General features: G+C 37.3%; 1 protein-coding gene across 9 annotated transcripts in view; it reads right to left on the bottom strand.

Annotated features, from left to right (window-relative positions):
• The window catches only part of REV1 (REV1 DNA directed polymerase), an 88,194-nt gene that overhangs the window by 33,883 nt on the left and 33,282 nt on the right, over positions 1-21,029 (bottom strand). For 8 of the 9 annotated variants that reach the window (XR_002731474.1, XM_023211389.1, XM_023211390.1 and 5 more), the window contains exons 4-7: positions 14,915-15,083; positions 7,860-8,012; positions 3,867-4,573; positions 1,113-1,220 (exon numbers count right to left, since the gene is read on the bottom strand). Coding sequence is in view for 6 of the 9 variants with exons in the window: in XM_023211389.1 (XP_023067157.1) it covers positions 1,113-1,220; positions 3,867-4,573; positions 7,860-8,012; positions 14,915-15,083 (1,137 nt within the window). In the remaining 3 variants the exon portion in view is untranslated. The remainder of the gene's footprint in view (positions 1-1,112; positions 1,221-3,866; positions 4,574-7,859; positions 8,013-14,914; positions 15,084-21,029) is intronic. The other variant, XM_023211393.1, reaches the window with a different exon arrangement.

Raw genomic sequence — 21,029 nt, 5'->3', positions numbered from 1 at the left:
CCAGGGTTTTTGTTTGATTTCGTATTGTAGAAAACTGGCAACTCAAGACTCTAGATTCAGACGTTAAGTGGTGGGGAAAGAAACACTAAGTATACTTTTTTTGTATTTCTAGAGTTAACATCTATACTTCTCTCTCAATTTTACAGCAACAGAAACTAAATACATACACATCGGAATCACAATCTGACCTATCACATTATCAAACGTGAGCATACAGCCCCTCAATTTTTGCTTTAGTATAAACTTACTTTCCTGTATCATGTCCTTTTGTATGTGTGTTAAGTTACAAGATTACTCTAAATTTGTAAAGCAACAGCATGGATAAATATATATTTACTGAATGCATTATTCTGAGGACCAAGAAATAAAATAAAATCAACACTGCATTAAAAAGTTACTCTATGAAAATCAATTATTTAACATTCTAAAAATTCCTTTCAGAGCTGAGGAACCACTACCCATGACAAAAATAAAGTCCTGGTTTTAACACAGCAGCTTCTGTGCCACAGTGATTCCTTATTTAAGGGAAGAAAACATTAAGTTGTGTCTTTCAGACAGAGGCAAACACTGGAAAACCCAGAATGTATGCTTTTTAAAGTACTGACTAGTTCAGAAACATCTGCAATTTCACTAAGACAAAGACTGTCCACACAACTTAACATATTTTAGCAATATTCAATAATGCAAAATTATCCTACAATCAAAACGTTGGGATGTTCATGGGCATCAGGACAGTTAATCAAGTTATTTGCTCAAAAGAGAAAGCATAATGACCCAAGTCTCACAGACAAGAGCCACCATAAAATTTCCATTCATTAACAAGGAATACAAATACAAATTTAGAAAATGCCCAATACAGATCCTGCCTACATTAGTCTTCGATGACATATCCTTCAGCGGAAGATGAATATTGTTCCCTGAAGATCTCTACAGGGAGAAAGAAAAACTGTAATTCCTCTATACCTTCCTTGATAATCGAATACAGAAAATTTGGAAAAACTGATGTTCCCAAGAAAAATCACAGTATTTTTTTAAAAAGATTTTGTAATCTCTTTGAATATGTATTTACAACAATATATAAATTTTCTTAAAACGTAAGCAAGAATACAGACCTTTGAGATCTGGTCTATTTCGTATACCCACTGATACAAAGAAGCAATCCATATCAACATGCATTATACAGCTCTGATGTCTGGGAGAATTCAATACTGACATATCTCCTAGAAGGAAAAAGACAGCATTCAAACCCCAAGCTAATTTTTATTATTTAAAACATCAGGTCTAGTTAATTTTAGAAACTATATTTAAAACATGCTTACATCCAGAATGGAGTCTTTTTAAAAAACCAGAATTGACTACAGATTATTGCTATCACCTCAAGAGAAGCCAAATTTAATTAAGTCTCTAATTAGTTTGTCAAAAAGTACATCTTAAAATTATTTCATTGTGCTGATTATTTTATAAAAATACAAAGGTGTTGGCATACATTTAGTTACATGAAGCTAAGTAAAACTTATCTTGATGATCATTATTCCATGCAATCTACAAACACGCCTGGATAAAATAACAACAATAAAAATGGCTACTATTATCCAGTGCTTGGTAGGTGTCAGGCACTGCTGTTAAGAGGTTTACATGTATGTATTTATTTAAATTCTCACAACTATGAGGTAGGTAATTGTATCATCTCCATTCTGTAGACTACAAGTTTAAGTCACACAGCCTATTATTAAGTGGTTGAGCTGTGATTCTGTCCCAAGCAGTCTGATTTCTGAGCCTTTAAACTACCATGCTGCTGTTCTAAGTACTTGAAAAACAGTCTATAAAACATAAATCTGTAAATTTTTACCCTTATGCCATTAAATACTATTAAAGATCAGAGCTGAATGACACAGACCACATTTAAGGAGATGAAGGCGAGTGTCCTCACCTAAGGACAAAAGCTTCTAATCATCCTGTGCTACACTGAGATTCATCAGGGTCATTTTAACCCTAATCTAGGCACAAGCAGAGCTTTCTTCTATTATCTGTCTCATCCTTCGCCTTTTCCTCTGGTCCTCTAAGATACACAAGTTCTGGAAATAAGAACCCTGAGCTTGTAAAAAGTTCTCATCTCATAAAGGAGTTTTTCTCAGGCTTAAAAATATTAGTACTAAGGGTTAGTCTTTATAATAGGCTTCCAAAAACAGATATCCCCTAACAGTTTTGGACCACTCCATTTACCAAACTGTGCCTGCGATAGCATGTACCTAGTTCTCCCCACTACTTCTTTTTTGAGATAGGATCTCACTGTGTAGCCCCGTCTGAAGTGCAGTGGTGGAATCTGCAGCTTCAACCTCCAGGGCTCAAACAATCCTCCCGCCTCCACCTCTCAAGTAGCTGGGACCACAGGCCGGTGCCACCACACCCAGCTAATTTTTTTTTCTTTTTGATAGAGACAGGGTCTCACTGTGTTGCCCAGGTTGGTCTTGAACTCCTGGGCTCAAGCAATCCTCCTGCCTCAGCCTCCCAAAGTGTGGGAATTACAGGCATGAGCCACTGTGCCCAGCCTGCTCATGTATTCTTAAGCTCACAACCCCACGAGGCAAACATCGTGGACTATCACGTCTCTTCATAAAGAAAACTAAGACTCAGAGAGGTGAACTAACTTGTCCATAGTCCTGCAGCGTAAGAGTGGCAGAGTAAGGACTCAGATTCATGCTAAACTATCTAAGTCCGAAGCCAGGTACTTCCTTACTACGCTCTATATTATCTCAAATGATTCATAAAATAATCACAATTCTGCTATATAAAAGTATTTTTCAAAGTATCACATAAACATAATGCAAGCAACTCAAAATAATGCTTTTAAACATTCAAGTAGTACAGAATGCATAAGCCAAATATCTACCAAATGCTTTCGCACAATAACAAAATTTCTCATTTTATTCCCATTCACAGAACTAATTAATCATAGTTCTTTGAAGCATTCAGAATTAAATAACCTTCAGGTAACAAGGCCAAGACATGATGTAAGGATAATCTAATATCTATATTATTCTGAAATATTTCCTAAATACCAAAAAGCATTTTTTGACTAAAAGTACGTAGGAATACATCAAACTCAGTAAAACATAACAGAAAACACCCGACATAGAGTCTCTATCACTGTCTAAGACAGAACCATGAGCTTCTCCCTATACCTCAGTTTCCACAGCTATAAATTAAAGGATAGTATTAATCTCTGAGGTCTCTCCCCATAAAAAAATCCTATAATCTGTAAAAGGAACTAAAACTTCAAACCAGATACTAATTTATGACTGGCACAGAAACACAGTCTGCTACTGTGTTTGCATTTGTTTTTGATAACAAGAAAAGTATTAAAATTCAAAATACAATGAACCAATGCACTTAGATGTCAAATAACCTCACTGAAAGTTTACCACTGTTAATTATAACAGCTCTATGTCAAAATTGATTTAAAAAATCATTATGATGCAAGCTTCTAGAAATTAACAATTACTCTTATCAAACCAATTGCATTCTTACAGGGGTTTAAGCACTGGATAGATGTTATATTAACACAGTTCAAAACTTCACCAACTGATAAGGTCTACATGAGGAATGAATGCTGAGAATCCCAACCATCTTACTATTTAAATTCTCTGAAAATTTTCAGTCAGCCACAAATAAATCTAATTGTTTTAAAAACATTTTAATAAATAAGCTTTCTATAATGTTATGCTTACTGTAGATTACATGACTTGACATTCTGAGACTTTTATATTATGAAAACTTCATATTGACCAGAAATACCAATAATAGCCTAAGAGCAAAATGATCAAGCGTGACTGTGTCTTAAGAAAACAATTTTAGTAAGTATCTACCTGTGTCAGTTACAACAAGTGCAGACCTGCCTGTTTTCATTTTTTTTAACTTTTCCCTTCCTGGAAAGATACCATTACTTTGTCTTTGTAGGGTATTGACAAACTCAGTCAATTCACACTTCCACATTGATATGTGATGCAGTCTTGAATGAGAATAGAAGTTTGAAATAAAATTGCAGTCTGAAGGTTTGGATGGCGCTGAAGGTGCTGCCTTGCTGAGAGTAGATACTGAAGAAGTGCTTTTTGTGCTTGAAGGCCCCTGAACAGTGGAGTGGTGAGCACCGTTGATTTTAGTGTTACTGTGCAAAGGTGATAATGAGAAAGAATTAGTTCTGTGTGGATTCCACAAAGCATCTGTATTTCTGGTGCTTTGCTGCAACTGCTGCAGAGTGCAGTCTCTGAAATCAGTGCTGCTCTTCTCAGCCTTCTCCTCCTCCTGGGAAGAGGCTGGAGAAAGCCTGCTGACACTGTTGACCATGGGCACCAAGCAATCCTGTGTCTTTAAGGCACCATTAGAGCTAGAAGTGTGTCCATTAAAAATGGCAGTGCTGCCTCTGGGATGAGGAATTCCATTCTGTTTCCTTCCCAGAGAGGTCTGTTCCAGATCCACAAAACTAAAATCATTATTTTCGTCTTCTTCATTCCAACTGTTCATGCCATTGACTTTGACTTCATTTTCTGTTTCAATCTTCTTAACTATGTGATTTCTAAAGCAGGGAAAAAATTTTAAGTTAATAATGTCTGACTTTTAGGTTAGAACAATTTTTTCATTTCAACATTTTCTTAGTGGTACACACTTTGTTTGGTATTTCTCTCTTTAGAAACAGGAAACTTTTTTTTTTTTTAGACGGCGTCTCACTCCATTGCCCAGGATGGAGTGCAGTGGCGCAATCTCGGTTCGCTGCAAGCACGGCTCCCCGGGTTCACACCATTCTCCTGCCTCAGCCTCTGGAGTAGCTGGGACTACAGGCGCCCGCCACCACGCTCGGCTAATTTCTTTTTGTATTTTTAGTAGAGACAGGGTTTCACCGTGTTAGCCAGGATGGTCTCGACCTCCTGACCTCATGAACCGCCTGCCTCGACCTCCCAAAGTGCTGGGATTACAGGCTTGAGCCACCTCGCCCAGCCAGGGAATTCTTATATTGAATATTGACAATGAAAAAAAACCCTGAAAATTAAACCACAAACTTTATATTCTGATTTGACAAAAGATCATTCTTTGCAAAAGTAGCAAGGTAACTAGAAAAAATCTAGAATATTAACAGCCCTTTAGGTGTTTTTTGTTTGTTTTTTATTTTCACTTCATATAGTACCAAAGAAGAAATAGAGTATTTCTCATGGCTGAAGAAAAACCCAAAAAACTTTTCAATTATTTTTCCCATAAAGAATTCATTGGAATCTATAAGCTCTAAATATCCAGTTCTGAAGCACAGTGCTTGGCATTTACTACACGGTCAATAAATATCTGCTGAGTTAATATACTACAAATAACTTTCACAAAAATAGATTTTAAAACCTTACTTGAATTCTTCTTCCTAGTTTTAATGAAAGGTACTATTCGACACATTAAATCCAGTAAGAAACCAGCTAGTTTCAGTAGGAAAAAAAGTGACTATATTGATTAACCTATTAATGGGCTAATTGTTGCACAAGTAGACAAAAAGTAAAGCCATGTCAATGTGTGGGGGTAATTCAGTAAAATTTACACCCAGAAAAATGAGGACACTTGCCTTATTGACAAGGGAAATTGCACTTCATTTTAAGAAATGCATATTTAGATGCCAGGGTGGTACAAGGCAATCTGGACCAAGTTTCCTGATGACAGCTTTATAAACGCAGAACCTATGACAAATGTTATGCTAAAGTCACATCCTGGCTCCTCTAGACGTTTGTTTAGAAATGCATTCATAAGAATCATCTAAGTAACAAAAAGAAAAACCTGAATTACAAAGCAGTAATTCATTCTACTTAGAAATGTCCAAATGTCCACAGCATTAATCCAATTACAGTGCAGGCTCCAGATGTAGGGCTACCCTACAGAGTAGTAAGCCACAGGTGAAATTACCACAGTATTACCAGGTTCCATCGAAAGTCCCTCATCCTAATACCAACTTGGTTTCTCAGTAATGAGAGCCTGACTACACAGAAAAGCTCCACAAGCTGGATGATGACCCATTTCTGGGTTAGCTCAGGCCGTGGCTAAACATCACATGGAATGTGACAGGCAACTCTAAGTAGATGCCATCCTCACAGATGATCATGCCAGTGAAGGGGAAAAAGACAAACTGGATATGATTAACAGAAGAAAAAAAGAAAACCTAATTTGTCACATGCAGAGAAAGTCAGCCTCTTGAGATACAGAGAATGCAAGGGAGCAAAATGTCACAGATGAGCATTTCAAAGAAATGTACAAAATGTACTGAATATAGCCCCCCCAAAACCCCAGAAAACAACAAAAGTGATGTACGTCAGAAAGTCTTACATCTAGTTTTGTGTCAAAAACATTAAGATCCTTTACATGCATTATAGCAACACATTCAACAGAAATCCATATACTGGCAGGAAAATACATTGTTAACATACATTCTTCCTGTACTATATAGTTTCTCAGCCTAGACAAATGGACATTTGCAAAGTAGCTGTACTGGAAATATCACGGGTAGAGATACATTTCTTAGGCAATGGCATAAATGTATTAAGAAGTAAAATCTAATAGGTAATTTCTTCCTAAAAGTGTCACAAAGAAGATCTTGAAAAAACCTATTTTCTACTTTTATTAATGTGGGTAAGAAAAGAAAGATAAAGCTATGTATTCTGTGAAAAGGTTTTCTGGTATTATTTGCTATATACCTTGATACCACATTAGAAAAATTAAAAGCTATAGGTAACATGAAAAATATTTGAATACGTTTGTGAGTACAAGTTAAATAACAAATGACAACAAAAATTACAGAAGGCAGTGATACTGGAACCTCTCAGATTAATTAGACTCCTGGTCTTTTCGGAAAAAAAAAAATATATCCAACTCCCAAAGCAAGCAATTTAATAAATAAAGAGAAGGCTAACCAAAATGAACCACTGATATACAAGGTAAGGCAACCCACCAATTAATTGTGAAACCAATTTATCCAGGGTTGCAACTAAAGCTTGTATCAATATTAAAAAAAAAAGCAGTCACATGGAATAAAGTCTAGATTCACTCTCAATTCTATAACCAAGGGTCACCAACTAAACTTCCATTTATTTTATATATTTAGAATTGTAGTTATGAATTCTGAATTTTTCAAAAATAACTCAGAAGTGTCAACATTTTCATTGTCTTTTTATGCATGGAGTACAATAAAAATACAGCTGGTGCAGTTAGTTCAGTTTTTGAGAAAGCAATACAAATTACTTGTGAGGAAATAATTACTTTCATGAAAATCCACGAAAAAACTTACTAACAATTAAGATCCACTAGCTTAAGGTGAGAAACTAGTATGAATGTAAAATCTTACTTACATGTATGAAATGTTCATCATAAAAATAATTCATTTTTAGATAAGACACTCATACACACATATTTCAACATACTCATTATAAGTGAATGGCCAGGGTTCGTATCTGCTCCTGTCTGTAACAGTGCAGGGGCCATGCTCACTGATAAAAACCAGCTTTGCGGCCAGGCGTGGTGGCTCATCCCTGTAACCCCAGCACTTTGGGAGGTCGAGGAGGGTAGATCACAAGGTCAGGAGTTTGAGACCAGCCTGGTCAAGATGGAGAAACCCCACTTCTACTAAAAATACAAAAATTAGCCAGGTGTGGTGGCACACGCCAGTAATGGGGGAGGCTGAGGCAGGATAATCACTTGAACCTTGGAGGCAGAGGTTGTAATGAGCCTAGATTGTACCATTGCACTCCAGCCTGGGCAACAAGAGCGAAACTCCATCCTAAAAAAAACAAAACAAAAAACAAAACCCAGCTTTGCAGTAATCCCCAACTAGACAAACTTACACCCTGTTGTTGAACTGTTTGGCTATACTGCTTGGACCTGGCACAGGATCCTCAGGTCTGCATACAGGATGAAAGCTGAGACCTTTCTGCACACTGGACTGCTTGGTGTACAGCTGATACGGAATGTAGGAAAGGAGTCGTCCAGCTTTGATGCTGAAACAAAAAGCAACATCAATTTAGAGTTCCATACTTGGTGACAATGAGCTTCATGAAAAAAGAAAAATCAATGTCCTCAAAGATACAGTATTTCACCAACAACAGGCCATCATCTGTTTTCCTAGTTTATTCCTTCTTGCTCGGTTTTAGTGGTCCCAATACAATATGATCTTAGAGTGGGGAAAAACTGCAAGCACAGAGCTGAACTAGTCAATATTTTAATCCTCATTACTTTATATTTACCACTCTGTCAACAGTTAAGACAGAATCTTTAAGACTTCATCAAAATCTCATCTCATATATTAAGGTTTTCCAGGATAAGTAAACTGAATAAGGATTTTCAATTTCCAAATTCATGTCAGAAACTTAATAAAAATATAGGACAAACTAAAGAATCCCAACTTCAAGAGTAATAATTTATACTATTTTTATGTATACAGGACTGGTAAGAGCTAAGGCCATTTGAAGATATGAACTCTACAGGGGCCAAAACTATCATGTACATCCTCACAGCATATCACACATCACCACTCAAATCCAGGGAACACCAGTATTATAATGCTAGGTGGTACCAGCACTGTAACCGAAGCTCCCAAATGTCTGCTTCCTTGTGTACTTCAGAACTAAAACCAATTTGACTGCAGTATCTTAAACTGATACTTTCTTGCTAATAAACTGAGTTATATATGGCTACTCTACCTTTAAAATTATCATTTCACTTCAAATTTCAAAACAACCAATCAATATACTTAGGCTATCATCCAAATTTCAAAACAAGCTCCTTTAACAAATTAGAAAATATTTCAAAACAACCTCTGGATTTTAAACCTAAAATATATACCAAGGAATCATCACTTAGTTATTTAGAAAAAGACTGATAAATAATATGATAAAAATACATTTCTTATTGTCTCATAAATCTAAGACTTGATATTTTCATTTTCTTAAATGGTGCCTCACAAAACTTTTTTAAAAATAATAATCATTTAAGAAATGACTGAATTGGCTTACAGAATACTACTTAAAAATAACAGTCAACAACTTGGAATACACGAAAAGATACTAACAGATTCTAAAAATGGAACTATATATGACACAGAGTATGTCCTTTATATAATTATGTCAATATATAATTAAAAATTCTACCTAAAGTACCTTAAACTATATCAAATGCTATAACTACTAAATTATAATAGTAAAGAACATACTATACTAGTCACAAGACATGTACCCAATGAATTTATTCGCAGGCTAAATGTTTTATCGAAATTTAGGTTACCTTCAAAATACATTCAAATACATTCAAAATTTCAGGTTACATTCAAATATCAGAATCAAAATCCTAAAATTAGACTATTTTTTACTTTATTTTTCCTCAAACCAACTTTTCTTCCTTTTTTTTGAGATGCAGTCTCACTCTGTCACCCAGGCTGGAGTGCAGTGGCACGATCTTGGCTTCACGCCATTCTCCTGCCTCAGCCTCCCAAGTAGCTGGGACTACAGACACCTGCCACCAGGCCCAGCTAATTTATTGTTTTTTTTTTTAATACAGATGGGGTTTCACCGTGTTAGCCAGGATGGTCTCGATCTCCTGACCTCGTGATCCACCCGCCTCCACCTCCCAAAGTGCTGGGATTACAAGCATGAGCCACCTCACCTGGCCCTTTTCTTCCTTTAATAGTTGGTCTCAATTGCCTAACTATAAATCTTTGTTCTGTGGTATTATGTGTATCAACCCATTTGCTTCCCCCGCCAAAAGAAGTACAGATACTTAATACCTAAAATAAAATCCTAACCTTAGCTTTCCATCCTTTATTGTAGATAGCTGTAACTAAGAAATAAGTAGAGAGTGAAACTACACCCACTGTGCCAGCTGCACATATCAGGCAAAACCAAAGTGCAATGAACAAAGTGCCCTATGATCATGCTCTCTTTTCCTGCCCTGCTGACAGCATGATGAAGTGATGCAGATTCTACAGGTGCTCTCTATGGTCAGCACTCATCATATACAAGGCTGTCAGGCCTTGTCCAACTCCTAACAAGAGCCATGTGGCCACCCGCAGAATTCTTAGGCTTACGTAAGTCAGTCCACGGAGACTGATACAAAATTAGACAGCTAATTTAAATACTCCAAGTCTCAAATCAGATATCCTCAGAGATACTTAGTAGAAAGAATTAAAGCCCAACGCACTACAGTAATGTTAGCCAAGTAATGTCAGTTATAATCTGAAGCCTAAACCACTGATCTATCAGTTGTATACTCCTAATTATCCCTGCTTACCCATTTATCTATTTACAGATATATAGACAGAAATATTATCTGAAAGCATATTTGTGTAAGACCTTTTTAAAAATCTCTCTGGGATTAATTTCTCACATTTACTAATTTCCCCTCTTGTCCTAAGCGCAAAGAAACTGTACTGACATTTTCTACTATTCATTCAAAACCAAAAGGAGAGGATAACAAAAAAATTCATCTTTATCCAAAAGATAATACCACACGGTTTCCTTATACACTGAGTTTTTTCATGTACATTGAAACTATATTCTGAGATATATATATATGAAAGAGTTTACATTCTATACAATGAACCAAAACATAGTCATAGCAAGTGAAATATTCACCTATTTTGGGAAGTCTTACTCTTGTTTTGTTCTATAGCCTCTGTGTTCACACAGAACAAAATAAAACACAAGGAATGGCAAAAAAACTAATCAGAGATAAAATTGCAATCAATTTTTATTTAAATGAGTTGAATAAGCACTCTAATATTTACACTGAATGTAATTAGACACCAAAGTTTTGGCTCATATGTAAGCACATGACAAACGTAAATGGTTTGGGAATTTAGAAAGAAAAGATAAACTGAAAGTCCTACTAGTAGATCCCATTGAGTTGGCATGAACTGGAACAATAAATTATCATTCTGTCGCAACTCCCAACAGATCTACGTGACCATCTAATCACAGGATATACAAATATAAAAAGCCCAAGCTACGAGGTTCTCAATCTACAAGGATCAACACAAAATCAAGAACAACAAAAACAAGAACAATCTGTAGTAACTTAGGACAATATTTTAAAATTACGCTCCATGACACTCCTCAAGCTTGATGGGCCAGTGGGGTATGTCATAGCAGCTTCTCATCTATTCCACATTTCAAATTTCAATGTAAAATTGTCTCAAGACAAAGACTGTGACAAAAATTTTTAAAACCATTCCTTTCAATATACTTTCTTATACAATTGTACTTTCAATACATTATTTTCAATACCTGTACAAGTTTGAGATTTACAAAACAAAGGGTTTACTAAAATAATTTCAGACTTTAAATGCACACAGGCTCCTCATTAAAGGACTCCCTTGCCTCTTCAAAGTCAGGGCCCTATAATACAATGATTATGCCTACATTAACTCAGTTCTACTGACATACAGACATCACATCAGGGAACTGAAATGAAAGCAACACCCCATGTACTTAGAAGTGGCAGTTTCTTTTCAAACTGCTCAAACAAAAACAAAAACTAATTATTCAGAATAGTATGTATTTTTAAGTATAATAAAATCTCATTAAAACACAGCTAAGAAGAGATCAACCAGGGATTAGAGTGTGAATAAAAACAGTGCCATAATTTAACCAAAAGGATTCCATGTTACAATGACATAATGGACTCCTGGCATTTAAGACATATGCCAACACTGATCCATTTCCCCATAGGCCATCTATAACAAGCTTAATCTAATGGTAAAGGAGGACACAGACAGGATTCAGAACACCTGGACTCTAAAACGTACTCTGTTCTTGGGCAAGTCAGTGAACCCTACTGGCCCTGTCTCCTCAAATACAAAATGAGGCCAATAGAATATATAATCATGCTGTCCAAAGTCACTCTTAAAGACAAATGATTAAGCCTCAGTCCACACTAAGATAAAATCCATTAAAGTGAATTTTAAAATGTATTATCTAAGTTGCTTTTTCTATCTTATTATCTCCCTAGCTGCATTTGGCAAAAAGAAAACATGCAAAAAACTCAACTGTAATGGAAAACAGCATTTTCTTTTCTTTTTTTTTTTTGAGATGGAGTCTCACTCTGTCACCCAGGCTGGAGTGTAGTGGCGTGATCTTGGCTCACTGCAACCTCCACCTGTCAGGTTCAAGCAATTCTCCTGCCTCAGCCTCCTGAGTGGATGGAATTATAGGCACCCACCACCACTTGGGCCTGGCTAATTTTTGTATTTTTAATAGAGACAGGCTTTCACCATATTGGCCAGGCTGGTCTTGAACTCCTGACCTTGTGATCCACCCACCTCAGCCTCCCAAAGTGGTGGGATTACAAGTGTGAGCTACCGCACCCGGCCGGAAAACACCATTTTCTACATAAATCAAAAGCCCCCAGCAACAGCCCTTTCCCCTCGAATCTCCTCCTGTTCACAGAAATCCCCCATTCCCTCCAAAGCCTAACTATTGCTCCCAGATAAAAGCTCTAGCTCTGGTGACAACACAGCTCAACTCTGAGTGATCCAACTTCATATACTGAGAACAAGTCCTCTGAAGAGACACATCCCTAAAAGCCATTTTAGTCAATACTATATCACTGATAGACAGTGGTTAGGTCATGAGATCACAGTGTAAAGGAAGGAATCAGAGGGATGTTATAGGGATGAGCCTTTGACTTTATCCCTCAAAGTTTAAAAAATCCTTAATATGTAAAATATATTTGACTTCTTTTTTTTTGTTTTGTTTTGAGACAGAGTCTTGCTCTGTCACCAGGCCGGAGTGCAGTGATGCAATCTTGGCTCACTGTAACCTTTGGCTCACTGCAACCTCCACCTCCCAGGTTCAAGCAATTCTCCTGCCTCAGCCTCCCGAGTAGCTAGGACTACAGGCGCACGCCACCACGCCCAGCTAATTTCGTATTTTTAATAGAGACAGGGTTTCACCATGTTGGCCAGGATGGTCTCGATCTCTTGACCTCGTGATCCGCCTGCATTGGCCTCCCAAAGTGCTGGGATTAAAGGTGTGAGCCACCGTGCCCAGCCAATATATTTGACTTTCTAGAGGTAGTAATATACTTCTGAATTTTTGGAATTTTCTAATTGCTAATGTTACAGAATAAAAATAAAATAGTAACAGGAGCTTCTTATATATTACACCTCTACAACATGCCAGGCACTGTGCCAGGTTGTACAAACAATTTTTATTTCTCACATAACCACAGCAGATAGATATTAGCCTTCTTTCACAAATGAGGAAACAAGGTTCTGAGTGACTGCATAAAGTTTTTTTTTTTTTCCTTTTTCCTGAGACGGAGTCTTTCTCTGTCACCCAGGCTGGTGCAGTGGTGCCATCTCAGCTCACTGGAGCCTCTCATCTCCTGGGTTCAAGTGATTCTCCTGCCTCAGCCTCCCAAGTAATTAGGATTACAGGCGTAAGCCACCACCCCCCCCAACTAATTGTATTTTTAGTATAGACGGGGTTTCACCATGTTGGCCAAGCTGGTCTCCGCCCACCTCGGCCTCCCAAAGTGCTGGGATTACAGGTGTGAGCCACCACACCCGGCCAAGCATAAAGTTTCTAAAATTATACCAGGTTACATGGATACTGGACTGCCGAGTTTGGATGTGAAGCCAAGTATGTCTCCAGAGCCCAGGTGCAGCCTTTTCCACCATGTTGCTTCTCCGTGAATTTATGCAGCTAAATACACTATACAAAAGAACTGAGTTAATACATAACTTGTGGAACAGTTAATGGAGGGTGTTATAATTAGTAAAAGCAAGAACCAGAAAAAATTCAGCAACTGACTTAAAAAGATAAGCAATTTCTCATATACTGATTATAATCTATCCATACATACAATTACTATTTTAATTCTATCTTTATAAATCAGCAATTGCTCACATGTATTGTATACCTCATGTCATTTAAAAATATAAACCACTTAAGTTTTGGCTCATCCCCAAGGTTTCAGATAACATATTTAAACTTAGGAAGTCAGTATGAATGACCACCACTGATTTACAATTATCATTTCCAAACCGACAGCAGAGAAACCACAATATAATCATTAAAAAACAGTAAATAATACTGCAAACTGTACTCCCTCCTTTTCCCCTACTCCTAGCATTCTAAGTCCACATTATCTTGATGTATTAATATGCTAAAAACCCATGTAATAGGCAACATGGTATAATTTACTCATACATTACTCATTCTTTCTCTCCCAACAGAATATAAACTCCATGAGGCAGTGAAGGGATCTCTGCTTTGTTCACTGTTATTTCCCAAGAGCACAGAACACTGCCTAGTCTGTAGGACGTGCACATGTATTTGTTGAATAACATGCTTGATCCACCTTCTCCAATAACTGCTTCCTGACACGTTCCTGAGTCATCACCCCTAACTCCTGGCAAAAACATTAACATGCTACCTTTATCAGGATGCCAAATCCTAGGCTATAGTATTATCAACATGAGGTTAAAGGGTAGTGTTAAGACATTATTTTTCACCCTGTCAATTAGGAGGCAATACATTAGTTACATACTTATAAAAGAAATAAAAAGGCCAGGCACAGTGGTTCTAGTTCCAGCACTTTGGGAGGCCAAGGCTGGAGGACTGCTTGAGTTTGAGACCAGTCTGGGCAACACAGTGAAACCCATCTCTACAAAAAATACAAAAAATCAGCTAGGTGTGGTGGGGCGTGCCTGTGGTCCCAGCTACTCAGGAGGCTGAAGTGGAAGGGTTGTTTGGGCCTGGGAGGTGGAGGCTGCAGTGAGCAGTGATCACACCACTGCACTCTAGCCTGGGCAACAAAGCGAGAACCTGTCTTAAATAAATAAATAAATAGTATTCCAATTTTAAAAACTTATTAATTAAATTTAATAAAAAATTAAACTTACCTTTCCACAATCCATTCTGGTCGAATTACTTTTTCCCCCTTTAATTCTTTAATTTTGGCATTGGGAAGATTTGTGGCAATAATGTGTGTTGTTTTAGATCTGGAATAATATACATGGTATTGACCTCCATGCAGCATCATTAGTTTTCTCAATTCCTCAGCAGAAGGATCTGCAAAATTTATATTAAAATATATTAAGAGTCTTATGTGTAAGAAAGTAGAACCCTAGTGAATAACTCCTTTAATAGGTCAACTTTAAGAATGTCATTGGTTCACCTTCTCCTTGGCTGTGCTGCCAGGTAAACAAAGCTGGGAGGTAAATTACAAAGTGAGAAAGCTATGTTGCTTTAGTACATCCTCCTTCCCTAGCTGCCAGACAGCCAACTAATACAGAAACATCTAAGAAGTGCCTAGCAGAGCAAATAGGGACCTCAAGTAATGAATCAAATACTAATAACAGAACAAATATTTTCACATTTTTGACGTTACTTAGCATATGACCTTGATATTGTTTATAAAAATTAACTATAAACCCATTTATGATCATCTTACAAAGACTAATCCTTCAGCTCCTCCAGACTATACAAGAGGAGTCAGATAAATAATACTTACTCATACTTACTATAAAGAAGACTTACTGTAGGGCTTATTAGTAGATTTTACTTCTAGAAAGCTTTATGATTTTTATTTAAGAAAATATCTTAAAACTTAATTGAATAGTAAATATTATCCAGTTCCCTAATATGAAATTTCATAAAGGCCAAAAAATAAAGTCCAGCAATACAAAAAAGATTGCAAACCAAGACACACCATTTTTTTCTTCAATTTTGTTTCAAATGATTTATTCTTAATAAAACTACAGAAAATATCTTAAATGTCTTAAATACTGGAAATATATTAAGAAAATATCTTAAAGAAGCAATGTGACTTATGCTTCCCCCTAAAAAGAAATGTCTGATTCACTAAAGTCATATTATGACCTGCATTACTAGCATCACATTAATCATCACTGTTCTCTTCCTTTCACCTATCATCTTAATGAATGCTCTAACTCACACCTCCCCTAACAGCAGCTGTACCCAGGAGTTTCCACATGTGGCTTATCCCAAGCTTAATCCCAAGCAATATAGGTCCAAGTATTTAAATAAACATTTTCATTTTGACAATAATTAGGTGAGCTTTAGTTTCTAGAAGATAAAAAACTAACAGCACATACAGACATACTAGGTTTGTCTAAATTTTACAGCACAGAATTTGACATTACTGATTACAAATATTAGCACTATTCAGCAGAAAATATAATGCAAGCCACATAAAAATTTTCTAGTAACCTCATTACAGTGAAAAGGTGAAATTAATTTTATTTAACCCAATATATCCAAAATATTATTTCAACATGTAATCAATAGAAAAAATACGAGATTTTTACATTCTATTTTATTCTTAAATCTCTGGAATCCAGTGCGTATTCTACATTTACAACAGATCTCAATTTAGAATAGCTGTATTTCAAGCGCTTAACGCATGTTACTAGTAGCTACCAAACTGGGCATGTCATACAAAGAGATTTAAAAGCATCCTTTTAAACAAAACGAATTCAAAATTAATAATGGAAGTTTTCAGGGTTAAGGTTAAGTTAAAAACTGAACTATAGCATCAGAGTGATTTAAGTACAACAGCTAGCCAGTCAGGAGTCTACAGTTCAGTTTCTTTCTCTAATATTAAAGAACCTGGCTGATCTTATAAAGTAACAGTGAGAAATATCAAATTAAAGGCTATATTACAATGCATTAATATGGGCACCAAATCCAATGAAGTCACAGAAATCTAAAAAATTAATTTGCAAGTTAATCTGTAACTTTCCTAAACTAATTCTATTTAATGACTTAAAGAGAAAATGGCTGTCCTTTACCAAATAAAAAGACATGTCAAGAACACATTAACTTTCCATATACATACTCATAAAGTATTCCCCCATCTACTAACTGCTCTTTGAAAACTAATTACTCCAGAAATTTGGAACTGGAAAATACATTGCCCTTCTACTGGATGAAGTGAAGAGGGCTCTTTGAAGTTCACTTTTGAAAGCTCTTACATATTCTTCAGTGTGAAGTGGTGCATGAAAACCAATCTAGTTAAAAGGTAAGATCATATAAACTATGGAATAAGACTGAACTGAGTTTAATCTTAGTTTTCACACTCCTGAGTTGTGTGACTTTGGAGAAGTTGTTTAACTTCTTTAGGCTTTCTCCTCTTTCTCCATAAACAAAGGTGTTACCATGAAATGAGTCTGGCATGTAGAAGGCACTCAACATGAAAACTGCTGTTGTTATAAATTACGATCACACTAGAACTCCTTTCGAGTAATGTATATGACCTCAGGATCCTGCCCTAGATTCTACAAAAAAAAAAAAAAAAAGACAGAAGACAACATACATAGGCTGGCACATGGTGGCCCAAAGCTTCAACAAAAACAGATCTGCCAACAGTGCACTATGGACAGCGGCCAGGGGCCACTTTGTCAGGCCCAACAGCCTGGCATGCTAACTCTTGGCGTGTATGGTAGCTGGAAGCTACCCTATTTTGTTTTTTTTTTTTTTTTTTAATTTTTAGAGCAGTATTTCTCTCTGGTTCTATTTCTTCAATACTAGAACATACTTCCTTATTACAAGTCCAAAGGAACATACACGATAACTGCAGATTTGCATAATAAATTCATTTTTGTATTTTACACTCTCCTTTAACTCAGCAGATGGGTTAATTAGAAAAAAAAATTGGGAGTCAAGCACAGTGGCTCATATCTGTAATTCCAGCACTTTGGGAGGCCAAGGCGGGCAGACTGCTTGAGCTCAGGAATTCGAGATCAGCCTGGGCAACAAAGTAAGACCCTATCTCTACAAAATATGGAAAAAAATTAACCCGGTGTGGTGGTGTGTGCCTGTAGTCCCAGCTACTAGGGAGTCTGAGGTGGATACTTCGAGCCAGAGAGGCAGAGTTTGTAGTAAGCTGAGATTGCACCACTGCACTCCAGCCTGGGTGACAGAGCCAGAGCCAGTCTAAAAAAAACAAAACAAAAAAAAGAAAAGAAAAGAAATAAATGGAAAAAAGAAAAAAAAATGGGGAGATAATATCCAACCATGAAAGCTATGACATTAAACACTGTGTGACAAACTGCCTACAGAACCCATCCCTGCAATGTACTGTAACAGTTAACTTCTCCATAGCACTGATACTCTTGAAATTACCATGTCTGTTTGTTTACTTGTTTACTGTCAGATTCCCCCCTGAAACATATGCTCTTTGAAGGCAGGAACCTTGTCTGTCAAGCACTTTCATATCCCTGACACAAAGCAGGTGCTCAATTCATTAACATCCTCAATGCATCAGACTCCTGCCTAGAATCCATCCTCCAGCGAAAGTGGAGTACAAGTGGTATCAATACTTAAAATCTCAAAACACTTATTCACTCACTTACAAATCAGAGAGGCCATACAATGTATTAAGAGGCCAGACTCCAAAGCGGGAACGACTAAGGTGAAATCCCGGCTCCATCACTTGCTAGTTACGTGGATTTTAGGCAAGTTACTTAACTTCTCCGAACTTCAGTTTCCTCACATGTAAATTGGGGATAATAATAGTGTCTCAAAGGACTTCTGTGGGAATTAAGAGCTAAAAATTATAAATTACTGAGAAAAGTATCTTGCATATAGTAAAAGTTATGTGGCCAGGTGCAGTGGCTCACGCCTGTAATCCCAGCACTCTGCGAGGCCGAGGTGGCAGATCACGAGATCAAGAGATTGAGACCATCCTGGCCAACATGGTGAAACCCCATTTCTACTAAAAATACAAAAATTAGCTGGGCATGGTGGCAGGCACCTGTAGTCCCAGTTACTTGGGAGGCTGAGGCAGGAGAATCCCTTGAACTCGGGAAGCGGAGGTTGCAGTGAGACAAGATCATGCCACTGCACTCCAGCCTGGGCAACAGAGCAAGGCTCTGTCTCAAAAAAAAAAAAAAAAATCTAAACAAAACAAAACTAGATTCAGGGAAATTCTATCCTCCAAATTTTTACAATTGATGTCACTGTTTTGAAATGCTAGAGTGAGTGCTTTTCTCTTCATTGTTCTTTTCATTTTTATTTTTTATTTAGAGACAGGGTCTGGCTCTGTCACCCAGGCTAGACTGCAATGGCTCTATCATAGCTCACTGTAACCTCGATCTCCTGGTTCATGCTTATAATCTGAAAGATTTGAGAGGCTGAGGCAGGAGGATCATTTGAGGCCATGAGTTTGAGACCAAGCTAGGCAACACAGCAATATCCCGAATTTAAAAAAAAAAAATTCCCCAAAAAAACAAAAACAAAAAACAAACAAAACAGGCTGAGCACAGTGGCTCACGCCTGTAATCCCAGCACTTTGGGAGGCCGAGGCAGGTGGATCCTCTGAGGTCTGGAATTCAAGACCAAGTCTGACAAACATGGAGAAACCCCGTCACTACTAAAAATACAAAATTATCTGGATGTGGTGGCATGTGCCTGTAACTCCAGCTACTTGGGAGGCTGAGGCAGGAGAATCACTGGAACCTGGGTGGCAGAGGTTGCAGTGAGCCAAGATCGCACCATTGCACTCCAGCCTGGGCAACAAGAGTGAAACTCCATCTCAAAAAACAAAAAAAATCCCAAAATTAGCCAGGTGTGGTGGCACACACCTCTAGTCCCAGCTACTCAGGAGGCTAAGGCAGGAAGATCCCTTGAGCTCAGGAGTTTGGGGCCGCAGTGAGCTTACGATCAGTCCACTGCACTCTAGCCTGAGCGACAGAGCTTATCTTAAATAAATAAATAAATAAATAAAATTCCACAATACTCCTACTATTAGTTTTATTTTGCAGAACATTCTATATGCAACTAAATTTGAGGTTTAACTAAAACCAGACATAGGGACAGACAATAGAAAGCACAGTAAAAGTAAAAGCCATATACAAGGACCACAATTTAGCCCACATTTAGGCCTAAAGCTCTACAAGTAAAATGTCACAACAGCAAATGCCACCACCTACCATCAAAACAGTCATATGAAGACCACTTTCATGTCTGCAGGTCCAGCCTGTAGAAAGTGTTGCTCAACTGGTTAAAACAAATTCTATCAACAAAAATTTTAAATCTTGCACAAAAGCTTTCCTAGCTAGATTCCTATTGAGAAAACATTTACTATAAGCACCATTTCAGCCTGCATATCCAAAGAACTTAATTGTTGGCTGTGCTATATAAATCACAGAAAAAAGTGAGGTGAATGGCTGCTGATACCTTCTTTGGTCCTACCATAGCAAGACCATCATCACTTCATCTGAGTTTCACAATCTTATGAATTAGAAAAGATAACTTATTGATGAGGAAACAGAGGAAACTTACTGTGCACACCCTTCTGTCTTTGGACTCCTGTCCCTCAGTTTCTGCAGCAGTGATACTTACTCTCTGACTCTTCTCTCCCCTAACTACCTCAGACTTACCAACAAAGTCACCACAATCAACTAGAAGCCACAGACACACTCAGCCAAACAAAAACTGAAGAAAAGTTTCAAATGCTTAGGGAACAAATCTTTGAGTACCAACTAGGTGCAAATTTCACATTAGGTACTAGGCAAAATTACAGGAGGTGGCAAAAATTAATACAGTAAGTCTTCTCCTATGTCAGAGGTTCAATTCCTTCATCTCTGATCTACAGGATCAGAGTCTTACAGGAAATGGAAGGAGAGATATATATCCATACAAAATAATATCTGGGAGGCATTTATTTCCAAAAATTCAGACTTGTCAACATTAAAGAGAATCCTCTCCTAAATCACATTTGTATGTTTAGAAAACATTCATGTAAGCTGTCAGCTTTCAAACAAATCCCTATCACTTGAAATGTACGTCTGTTACACTTGCATATTCCCTTGTTTCATTTGTGAATTGTGCTAAAGTACTTGTCCGCCCTGTCGCCTGCCCCATCTGCTTTTTCACAAACTTCAGCAGTGCCAAAATCAATAGACCTGGTCTTTTACCCACGTACTAAAGGAAGCAGAAAATAACCTCAACACCTCTTTCCATATGAACTGTCCCAATCGCATACCAGTAGAG

The sequence above is a fragment of the Piliocolobus tephrosceles genome, chromosome 15 (genome assembly GCF_002776525.5).
Source record: "Piliocolobus tephrosceles isolate RC106 chromosome 15, ASM277652v3, whole genome shotgun sequence".
In the NCBI taxonomy this organism is placed as follows: Eukaryota; Metazoa; Chordata; class Mammalia; order Primates; family Cercopithecidae; genus Piliocolobus; species Piliocolobus tephrosceles.
The sequence above is the reverse complement of the archived record's forward strand: the minus strand, read 5'-3'. Positions and strand labels throughout refer to the sequence as shown.